At 40.9% G+C, this 12,094-nt stretch overlaps 1 protein-coding gene across 2 annotated transcripts; it reads right to left on the bottom strand.

Annotated features, from left to right (window-relative positions):
- Nucleotides 1-5,950: 5,950 nt before the first annotated feature.
- On the bottom strand, nt 5,951-11,189 carry LOC142971194 (uncharacterized). 2 transcript variants are annotated; one of them, XM_076111844.1, is made up of 5 exons: nt 10,707-11,189; nt 10,466-10,571; nt 9,887-9,958; nt 8,195-9,599; nt 5,951-7,790 (listed from the first exon to the last, which is right to left on the bottom strand). In XM_076111844.1, exons 3-5 carry the CDS (start codon nt 9,951-9,953, stop codon nt 6,692-6,694), a joined length of 2,571 nt encoding a protein of 856 aa, XP_075967959.1. In that variant the 5' UTR covers nt 9,954-9,958; nt 10,466-10,571; nt 10,707-11,189; the 3' UTR covers nt 5,951-6,691. The 2 variants fall into 2 exon arrangements, with proteins under 2 accessions (XP_075967959.1, XP_075967960.1); XM_076111845.1 differs by having other exon boundaries at nt 10,466-10,541.
- Nucleotides 11,190-12,094: the final 905 nt, after the last annotated feature.

The raw sequence follows: 12,094 nt of genomic DNA, 5'->3' as shown, positions 1-12,094 counted from the left end.
GCTGTGATCAGAGGAATCAAATCACCTCTAATTTGCCATCTTGTTGCCAGTGCTACTAATTCACTTCATGGCAGTCAAATTAGAGGCAAACAGGAAGATGAGCCAACTCTCATCCTAAACGTTTCAGTGCTCGGTGATGACAGAAAATGTTTTTTTTGGTGTCAGGTGATCGGTTGACAACTTTATCACTAAGTACCATTTGGGTCATGTAATGTGGAGCTGCAACCAAGTTCTGGAATAGTCTTATCAAGTGGCCTTGGAGAGTTAAGTAGTTATTTTCCTATATCCCCTTTAATGACTCGACTGGCTTTGTCTGCCTCACTTTCTGCTCATTGACATTCAAAACAGACATCAGTAACAATGGGAGTCGAGGAATAATTGCTTCGGTAATGTCTGCTGCTTAGTATGAAAAACACTTTGTTCAAGTTCTCATCCTCAGGAGACAAGTGAAACTCCTTAATTATTTATGTGAATTGCTCATTGTGCCTCAGAGTCTGCCTCTCCACTATTTAGGCTCTGCAAACAAGGTTGTGCTTTTAGTGACCTGGTTTCCCTCATACTAACCTGTCTAGACTTTGATTAAGGGTGTTACCATAGTAATAGCCAACACAGGAAGCAGAATAAAAACAAGGGAAGTGCTTCCCGTGGTTACCTGGTTTATAGTTTTTAGAATGTCTTGTGCCTGGGGCAGAGGACAAAAAAGTAGACTGCATGAGACCACCTGAATTGCCAACGGCTTGCAGAGTGGCAACACACATTTTTTCATTCTGATGCCGCAGATTTTATTAGATTCTGAAAACAAAATACTCTTCCTAAATAGGAGTTACTAAACGTTGGTCCATTATCGAACCTCATAACCTGCATTACAAGCACCAAGTGGAATGCCAATAAAGCCCGTCCGTGGCTTTGACTTGGCTCACGTTTGGTGAACACCTGAAGCTTAAGGGGTTTTCAGTTTTACTGGCCTGCAAGTGTAAAGCCAGGAATTTTCAGAAAGTCAATAGTAAAGATTAACCTTTGACTGACAGATCAGGCGATGAAATCCAAGTAGAAGATGAAGTCTGTTCAGACCGGACAGACATTTCATGTGGATTTTTACTGAGACGGGTCAACCCCTGATCTGTACATGAACTATATGTTCTTATTGTAATCTGTGACATTAGAAACAGGATAACGTTTTTTTTTTACAACAATACAATACAATATAATCTGTTTTAAATGATCTACCCGCAACAATTCTTTCTCCAGCTCTGACGTGGCTCCAAGAATAACTAATTATTGGCCGATCACAGGATTTCTGAAAAACAGAACGTGGAATTTGATCAAAGGCTATTACAGGTCACTGCAATCCAAATGTTGCAGACATATGCAAGATGTAATGGAAATATAAAATATAAATGTACAGTAATACACTTAGTAATAATTGATGCAGATAGACAGAAGAAAGGATCCAAGGTGTCCTCATACTCATAATGAGTAGAGAACAGAGACTGTTGGCTCCATGCACATACAGTAATTTCTATTTGCAGGAGTCCCTGTGCAAACAGTCTCAAACAAATGACCAGCAACAGGGAAATCTGTTGAAAGCTAAACAGATACTGACCTAATGGTAAACAACCTCTCTTTTCAACAGGATTGTCTTCTTTTCTCTATATGGCTCATTCAAGTGCATCTAATAAGAAGTTACTTAGACAAACGTGCTCTGCTTGAATCAGGCTTGAGAGCAAGATGAGCTGCCTTTCTGTAAAAGAGGACCCCTCATACGATAGGCCCCCTTGTGGAGCCCCTGAATAACAGTCGGTACAATGAGTGCATGTGTGCGTGTGTGTGTAATGGCAGTGTAGAGGCTTTACTGCATATCGTCTTTAAATGTGCGTTTGTGTAGATTTGAATATGCAAAACTGAACAACTTCACAAGCATGCGATTTCTGCATTATGTGCTTGTGCAAAATTCTAACTGCTGCATGCGTTGTCAGTGCAGGTCCAGACCAGGAGCAGATGATGGGCTGTATACAGTACGTGTGTGTGTCTTGAGGTCCCTCTGGCTCCCATGGTTTCTCTCTCTATCCCCTCCTCCCTCTCATTCTCCCCTCCCTCTGTTCCTCCTTTCCCTCTCCGTTTCACCCCCTTCTCTCGGCTAACTAAAGCGCCACCTCCCTCTCACACATGCAATAGCACTCTGCTCCCGGGTCTGAGGCAGCCAGCCATTTTAACCCTTCACAAGGACTTTTATATCCTTGTGAGATTGAGTTTCAGAGGAGAATTAGGGCATTGTGGTCAGTCCTAACTTTGGAGAGAACGATGAAGGTTAGAGTTGAGATTAGGCTGGCCTTGATTTAAGGTTGCTTATGTTTGAGATAGCTGGGTGAAGGGTTATGGTTGGACTGAAAGTTGTCAGTGGGAGGTTTTATCGGAGCAGCACAGTAAGAGTGTTGGAAAGAAGAGAAGAGAGACACAGATGTACATGCATCCCTATGCACAGCAAAATTGCATATGTTTGTGCCTTTCCCACATCTGTATGTGAAAAAGAACAGCCACAAATTATATGCTGCCAATCACAACTATTATTTCAACATGTCCACTTCCCATTTATGTGTTTTTCTATAAAATTCTAGCTCTAGCTCGTCAAACTTTTAGCAAAGTTTCACCCAGTCGCATCTTAGAATCAGCAGCATTTATGTGTACAAGCCATTGATACAGGCCAACGCCACATTTATAGAGATGTTTTTAACCAAATTTCCAGCTCCCGATGCATCATGGGAAGGAGGCCTCCAAGAGTCATAAATATCAGAAGAGGAACGACAGCTGAATAGTATCCCAACTCTGTTTGTCTGGCTGGCTCACATGTAGGGTGCGGTTCAATATCCTGTTCCCTCTGTTCTTTTTTGTCTTCCTATTTTTTCCATGGAGATTCCTGTAAGAATGTGGTCAGCATTACAGTAAAATAATCTCAAAAGGGCTCAAAATTAGTTTGCAATTGTAGTTTGAGTGAATTGTGCACATTAGAGAATTAAAAAGATTAAAAATACTATATATAGGAATTTAAATGTTTTCAATTATAGTTTTGAAAGCAATGAAAAAACAGCAAGGCAAAAAAAAACAACCCACATAAAGGCAAGATGCTCAAGTATTACCACGTCATGCACTCTGAAGAGCTGTACCATCTCCTTCCAAGGAGACGAGTGACGGTTGAATAATTGCATTGTGGTTTTGGCTTGAGCTTTACATCAGAGCCTTATAAGTCTGAGTGAAAAAGAATCAGAGAAGGCAACGTTTCTTTTCACAAAAGATCAAAAGAGAATAAAAAAAGTTTACGTAAGAATGTGACCAACACAGGTAAACTCGCAGACGGGGTGATACACACAGAGAGGGTGGCACTAATCCTGCAAACCTCCTGTTTGGATCAGCTTAACTATCAGACTGCATCCAGCAAAGGATACACAGCTACACAAATAAACTCACCATCTGCCAAATTGCTTAAAATGAGCACTTGGGTTCAGACTCTGTCAAGGGAGCAGTTCACATGGTCATTACGTATGTGACTCCCACGCGCAAACACCAGACGACCGACTGTGCGTGTGCACACACACAGGTAGTGTACACATGTGCACATATGTGTGAATGCACGCACAATCTTAAACGATTGAGTGAAAAGCAGAAAATGTGCAAAAGAAAAAAGAGAGGGAAAGTGAGAGAGGAGACACAAAGAGGGGAGGAGGGTTTCCAGTGGGTCCAGGTAGACATGTGGTGTTGTGATACGGGGTCAGGGTCCTGCTGGACCGTAGGGAGGTGCCGGTGAGCTTCTTGCCCAGCCGAAGCTCTTCCCTTCTGGACACGCGTTAAGAAAGTGGAGCCTGGAGCCATCCTTGAAAAGTGCTCCCTCCTCCCCTTCACTCTCTCTATCATCGTCTTTACTCCCCCTCCTCCTCTTCCCCAGGTCCTATGGGTGCGGTGCCACGTTGCTGAGTGAACTTATTAGAGTGAGCTAGAGAGGGGGGGAAAAAAGGGAGAAAAGTGCTAAGCACCTCCATGTGGGCTGATGCATTTTCTCCACTTTAGCCTTCCTTCTGCTTTTTGTTTCTTATGTAGATTTTGTTCTAGCCCTGTGATAAGGTCGAATGCTCTTACGTTATTGCAAAAAATAAGTCCACTAACATCTTCGCTTCTCTGTGAATCATGCAGACTCATGTCTGTCTGTGTGTGCGCTTGCTTTGCTGAGTGTTTAAATATATATTTGGATATATTTGTATGTATTTTATCCCCCAAACCTGAAGCATGTGTTTTTTTAATGCCTCACCTTCTGATATGGCAACTGGAAAAGAGCCAAATTCAAGCTTCAAATATTTTCTGTATCTCACTTAAACCTTAAAAACAGGAGGCGTTACGCCTCAAAACTATTTCCTTATACATTATTGCCATCTAGTGGATAATATGTAAACAATACATTTACATTTTACATTTACATTTTAAGTCTGTTATATTAACATGCTTACGGAGACCTATAACTGCTTGTTTTCTCTGTGAGAGAAAACAAGGAACTACCAGGGGTATAAGCTAGCAAATAAACACAATCTTAGTCTTGACAATAAAAACATCCCATTTGTCTTTATTCATGAAATAGGCAATCATGTACTTTCATATTCCTCATCGTTATTGCTCTTTATACCTCTGTATCATACATTTGACCTTGCAGATTTGTAGACAGTTGTTTAACTTTTTGACTGGACTTAACAGACATTTCAGGTCAATTTTATTCTTGTTTGTCATAACGTCACCATTTGCCGTTTCTTCATTTGACATTGCACAGATCCTGACAAGTTAACGACGTTCTTGTTCTCGTGCGCATCCTCCAGGGAATCATTGCTGCACAAACACGGTGGAAAAACGTCAACCTTAACTGATTGTTTATGGAAAATGGTAAAAATGCTCTGCAGTGGAATATTTAGGCCAGTGTCCATTTGTCAGCATGGGAAAACTGAATCTGGAACTTTAAACTGTCGCTCCTGCCAGTTAGTTTTATCCACATGTTTTACCGGCCAGGGGTTTATGGCACAAACAAAGGAAAACTCAAATAAAAACCAACTTGAGGAAAACTCAAACAGCAAATTGTGTTTCATTTTAATGTAAGAATTGGCACTTGGCTGTAATATGTGTCTTTTGAAATGTTATTATGCGTCTGCTGTTTCCTTGAAGCCTTTTCTCAGCTCAAAACTGTCTTTACTCCACCTTAAATACTTGGATGACTTGGATGTATTTCTGTTTTATTCTGTAAACTTATTTCTTAATTAATGTCTGCATCCAGATGTTTTTCTACTTCTACCATTTTAACTCAGATATTTTCTATTTTTAGTTTGCTATTTCCTTTAATGTGGACACGTGGCTGATGAAACGCTCTATGGAGTTTACATCTGTGTTCAAGCTGATAGCTCACTGATTGGAATCACCTGTCCTATGCTCTATATGAATACCTCAGAAGAGTTGTTCAGGCTTTTCTATAGAAAGCTTTATGTGGGCGAAGACAAACCAAGAAATGCCCAATATAGGAACTTTCCTGCAGCAGCACCGATCGTTTAGAAGCCCAGTCTGTTTTTTATTTACAGAAGAACAAGCTTATCATGCCACTCAAATGAGTGTCTGTTGACCATGTTACAACCAGCAGAGCTTGTTTCATGCACGATTATAGAGAACTTTATTTCATCCACATCAAATTGACAATATTTACACCACAGCGTCAAGTCCCATGTAGATTCTATGGGGTGATTGCAATCAATGAGCTCATACGGAAATAATATGAACACAGACAAAGGAGAAAAAGCCTCGACAATAATGGGTCCACAATCTAGGAACTTTCTAACTTTCTAAAAAAAATGTACTTATTTGTACATATCTGGATAAGCTATAAGGAACTTCACTTTCATATAAAGTTAACAACATTCAAACCATTTGAATGTGTGTGTGGCTTATATATGACTGCAAGCAATTTTCCCAAAAATTCAATTTTAGCAAGTTTTCAGATTTATTTCCAAAGTCACAGGGAGTTATTCATTTCCCCGTGGTATGAAAATCCCCTCAGACACCGTCAATGTGCCTGAGAACGAAACAACCTCTCACATCAACATGTAAATTATTTTGCCAAAGTGCGAGCAGCATCCCTTGTTGGTGGAACTGCAGAGAGGAACCCTTAACCCATCTGAAATTGACATTATGATGAGAAAAAAAGACCAAACTCGCATCTTTTTCACATCATCCATGTCTTATTATAAGCACGCTCAATTACATTTTTTGTCAAATGAAACACAAATGCTTTTGGACAGCCAACAATTCAAATTTCCAGGGATGGATTAAATAAATAAAATAAAGATGATGATGATGTGTCTATGATTACCTATCGCATGCAAGTTTCTACAAATGCTGCTGCAATGAATTGAAACCTGGAAATTATTCCTGGAATGGTTCTGCTTTTGGAAAATGGTCGTGAGAAAACCACCAGCACATTCCATAATAGATCACATGTGGTTACTGATATCATGGTTAGACTTGTTGCATGTAATCCATTGTTTTCCAACCCAAAAGACATTCTGTGAGAATGGATGTCATAAAAGCAGTCAAACAGGGAGGCTTGGGTGGGTTACACACAATAAATTCAATCTCGCACTCAATCGTTTGATATCTGATATCAGGCAACCAAGGTTCAGTAGAAGTGCACCACCTGGAATCCTCGTAAGCACCTGAAAGCCTGTGCATCTAACTTCCCCATATCGATTAGATTATGTTCCAACTGCACTCGTACAAGCCCGCTGAGACTCGCACTTTTATTGCCCCAGCAGAAAGCATCACGAGGCACCGATTGAATCTTGTTGTGGTTGAGCGCTACAGAGTGCAGAGCATCTGGCAGCTGTCTGGGCACCTGGCGCAGGTTGTTGTGGCACAGGTCTAACTGGTGCAGAACGGGCAATGTCCTGAATGCCCCTGGAGCCACTTTAAAGATTTTATTTCTTGCTAAACCCAAGTGCTCGAGGTTTTTCAAGGTGCCGAAAGCTGCTTTCTTTACGGAAGATATGCGGTTGCCCTCCAGATTTAGAGTTTTCAGTGAGTGGGGAAGGTGTCGTGGCACTTGTTTTAGTCTGTTCCCTTCTAAGTTGAGGCTTTCCAAGTGGGTCGCATTTAGAAGGGACTCTCGAAGGAGACCCTTGTTCGTCAGTCTGTTTGTACTCAAGTCTAACACCAGCAGCTCTGATATCCCATTGAAGGCTCCTCCACGGAAGTGCTTAATGAGGTTCCCTTTGAGGTAGAGCTCTTTGATGGACAGTGGTAAGCCCAGAGGTACCGATGTTAACTGGTTGTGATCCAGGTTCAGAGTGCGCAGGTTGTACAAAGGAGAGAGCACTTTATTGGGAAGACATTCAGATCCATTTCCCAGGCTGTTGTTGCTGAGGCTCAAAACCAAGAGGCCTGGGCACTGGGCCCAGGCTGCCTCAGACATCACACTCAGACGGTTATTGTCCAAACGAAGCTCCTCCAGAGAAACTGGAAGATCAGTTGGCACGCTGTCCAGGAGGTTCCTATCCAGGTAGAGGCGCTTCAGAGCCGGGATCCCCTCAAAAGCTCCCTCTACGGAACCATCTGTGAGCCCATTATTGCTCAACACAAGGAACTCCATAGAGACATATTCTCTGAGCAGGTCCAGCTGGATGCTGTTGATGTGGTTATTCATGAGGAGGATGTAGCGGGCATTATAAGGAATACCATAAGGAATCTTGTCCACGCCTTTGTCTGAGCACTGGACCACTCTGGAAAACAATACATAACGAGTATAAGCATTGATCTTCAAACGTCCCAATCACACACTAGTGAAAATGTTTGAAAACATTAATTTGTAATCTTTACATTTCAGTTTTTGTATGGTATTAATCAATCAAACTCTCTGAAGACATGTCAAACTATTTATTTAATATTTATTTAGCATTATAAAGTAAATATCGCGAGCTTAAGGCTGCATCCTAAGGTTGATCGTTTTGTGTGACTATTCAAAAGCCCAATTTATAATATATAAAACAGAAAACATTCTGATTGGAGAACATAAAATCAGTGAATCTCAAGCCTGACTAATAAATCAATCAACTTCAATTGTTATTAATGTAGTTTAGACATTTGTTGCAATACATTGTTCAAATCAATTTAGTCTGATAATTACCTTCCATAGCAGGCACATTCAGGAGGACAGTAGTTATCCTTAAAGTAAGGAAAGTGCGTTGGCGTGATGAGCTTCTTCTTCTTTGAGGGCTTTTGGGTTTTATTGTTCTTTTTCCTTTCCTTTTCCTTGGATTTCTTAATGGTCTTATTTTGACTACTTCTGTTGAGTTTCGTTGGCCTCGTTGAAGGTGTTTTGTCAGTTGTCAGCTGTGGTCTGGCTGAAGGTTTGCTCAGTTGTGGTTGAGGAGAAGATGCTTTATTTCGCCTCACTGTTAGTTTGCTGTCATTTTCCATCAGTTCAACTGTTCTGGGCTGAGTCACGCTTGGTTTAAGCCCGACCATGTGATTATTTTCATTTGAGTTTGGCATTGGATTTGGCTCTTTGGTTATAAACGTTGCTTTTTGGGGTTTTGGTGTTGACACTTGCACCTTGGGGTTATTTTCAGTCATGTATTTTGGTTGAACCACGGTGGTTTGTAGCTCCTGCCGTGCAGGTTTAAACAATATATTTTTGACCATGACATCCTCTAAATGTGGGCTAGCCTCAACGTCCAGTTCATTCGCCTCACCAGGAAGCACTGTGAAGACTGAGATGCGATTGATTGCTGTAGGATTTGGCGAAGTGACAGATGGAGGAAGGAAGCGAGGACTAACTTTGGCGTAAGGGGAGGGAGGGTGAGAGGAGACTTGTGATTGAGGGACATTATGATGATTAACTGGAGGAGGAGAACTTGGAGGATTTTGAGACTGAGTGATAATTTGAATTGTGGCAGGAATCACTAATTCTTCCCCCAGCTGAGGAGAGGATGTGCTTAAAAGAGGTGTGAGATCGCTAACTACCGTGTGATCTTCCTCTCCATTTCCTCCTTTCTCTTCCACCTTTCCTTGATTTACAGTAAATATCTTTTCCTCTCGAGTTGCATTGTGAAGAATAATATCTGCAACCAGCCTGCTCTCTCTTTCCTCTTCCACTTTTTCTTGCTTCGATTTATCCACTTGATCACTTTTCTTATTCTCTTGTATCCACGCATTCTGACTATTGACTGTTTTTATCGTGTCTGTCAGGATTGCTTTAACCGTCTCCTCACTTAACTCTGTTTTCTCTGATTTTGTGACCAGATTGAGTCCATCTTCTCTCCTCTCCATTTCTTTATCTGAATCTAAATCTGTCACAATGCCAGCTCTTTTCGTTTCTTCCATCAACATCTTGGAAAATGTCTCCAGAGCCGTCCTCTTCTTCTCTGGGTTCGTCTCCGGAGTCAATCCTTCACTCCTTGGTTCCTGCTCTGATTTCCATCCCTCATTTTCTTTCTCTTCCACTGGTATTGAAACATCTCCCAAATGCTCGCTCCTCATCTCAAACTGGTGGTCTCTGTCCAGCCCAGCTATCTGGGTGACTTCCAGTCCTACAGTACAACACAGAGAGCAACAGCTTACATAGATCACTTAGGTACCCGTCACAAATCCTGCAAAAATTAAACACTATTTTAATGCAAAAAACAAAATCAAGCTGCTAACAAGCGACATAGCATAACAAAAGTCTGCGTTCCCTTTGAAATGTTCATGAAATAATTAGCATGCGAGTGTTTATGACCTGTAGTTTGTAGGACTGTAATAATTAGACTATAACATAATTTATAAGTACATTTAGGTGGAGGCTTGAAATGTCAAACAGGCCTGATGTTGTACTTACCGGGTTGCAACACGAATGAATAACCAGAAACTGTGAGGAGCATAAGCAGCAGTGTGAACATTTCCATTGTATCTGTTGGAAGGCATTGAAAAAAAGACCAGAATATATTAAGAATGAGCTCGTAAAGGACAACATTTTCTGTAAAAAATATCTTTTTAAATATTTCCGCCGCAAAGCCCCTCCCAAATATGTCTACTTTATGAATAGTTTGTCAATGATTAGACTAGATGGTCCTGTGTGAGTAATGTCAAACATATATTTTTGTGAGTGACTTCAATTGGAGTATATATATTCAGACATAGCCCATAACATATAAATATATCAAATATATCCTGAACCTATTTGATGTAATAATGATAATTTCTGTATTTTGTCACCTTGATCAAATGTGAAAGCTCAGTTTGAGTCAAAGTGAAGGGTTACCACTTACATATTCAAAAGAAACAACAAAGGTTTTAGAAATTATTATCTTTAAATACACAGCAGTGTGGGGAGAGTCAATACAATGTCCAACAAAAACACAAGATATCAAAAGACATTTGACTTCATTGTTCAGACGGATTTGCGAGCGTTGCTTACCTGCAGCCTCCTTTATATGTCAAAGCTGAGTCCCTGCATTTATCCAGTTGACCCTCCACCTGCCTCTCTGTACGGACTGAGAGAGTCCAAAAGAAATGGTTGCAACCTTTGAACCGCACACAGATGACTTTAAATGACAGAGTGGCCCTCTCTGTATGGAGAGTTTTCACACACACACTGGCTGAGCCGCAGGCAGTGACTCCTCAAATGCCTTTATCTGGAAGAGGATTGTCACACTTACCCTCAACGTCAGCGGAATCTGAAGGATCAATAGCGGGAAAGACGGGCGACTTTAGGGGAAGAGGGGTCAGAGGTGACGGTTGGTTTTTACAGCGGCTACTGTTTTCCCCGCTGTGAGGAGACATTAACATCCCAGTGGTTATATGAGGGTGACAAGTATAGCTCCTGGGTACTGCTTGGCCTTTGACCCTTATGCTAATAATCTGCTGTACGTCAGGAAGTCTGGGAACTGCTGATGCTAACGAGTGACTTTATAGAAAAGTGATTGTTGTAATTAAGGTTTGGCTGTGTTTTATTATGTTCTCTTCATTTATTTTAAATGATTAAAAGAACTTTTTTTTTTCCAACTTGGTCACAGATTTTAAATAATACGAGGTCTTCAGTGGCCTTTGCAGATGTGCTTAAAAGCTAAGAACTGAAGGAAATAACGACCCATTCATTGATCTCTATGGTGAGGTCAAAACTTAAGCAAGGCATGTTTGAGTTTTGATTGCGAGTATCAATTTCTTCTGCTGAGATTTGCAGCAAGTCCTCACATTTGAGAGGCTGAAACCAGAAGATGTTGTGCGTTTGTTTATGGAAAATGAATTACACAAGTACACCATTATCAAAATGTTACGTCAATTATTCAGTCCTTTAATCGGTTTATTTATTAGACTAATTAGGTTTACTATCCATGCAGCCTTCAAAATTAATTGATTCCTACAAGTTACATCTACTTTTAAAACATACGAGAAAGTACTGTGTGACACCACTGACGTTTCTTTCCTTCTTAGCTGCACCATCTATATTCATGTTGCCTGAAAACGTGTACATCTAGTTCCAGAAATCAGAAGCTCTTTTTTTACATTCCCACTGGGTCTGAGAATATCAAGCTCTTGTCTGTGATCTTTTGTTTTTGTCACGTCGTGCATCATGTCAGCTCGTACACAAGGCCGAGCGTCGCTGTCATTTTGCTTGGGGATGCGTATCTGTATCACAAACACAGATACATGGAAGAGCTTACACTCACAAAGCCAAGACAGTGTCAACTTGCATAAACATAGTTTTATCCCCAGAGCTTTGGTATAGTGACAGAAGTATAAATTATTTTTGACACAGTTTTCTTGGCTCATACATTTGAGATCAGGACTTTGAAACAAGATGCAGGTTTACTTTAGTTATCTGGAAAACTTTGCTGAGTAAACACTTCAAATCTGGATCATGGACTGATGCTAAAACAGCTGATCTGTTCATCCATTCAGCTCGGTAAAACAGAGATCTGTGCTTCCACAGACACACACACAAACACAGATCATAGACAGATGCGCTAATGCTGACTTCTAGTGTGCAGAACATGGAGTGTGAAAATGCCTTTAAAGACCACAGAGAGGCAGCATATCCCCACGC

Source organism: Anarhichas minor, unplaced genomic scaffold (assembly GCF_050575085.1).
Source record: "Anarhichas minor isolate MPS153535 unplaced genomic scaffold, ASM5057508v1 ptg000045l, whole genome shotgun sequence".
In the NCBI taxonomy this organism is placed as follows: domain Eukaryota; kingdom Metazoa; phylum Chordata; class Actinopteri; order Perciformes; family Anarhichadidae; genus Anarhichas; species Anarhichas minor.
The sequence above is the reverse complement of the archived record's forward strand: the minus strand, read 5'-3'. Positions and strand labels throughout refer to the sequence as shown.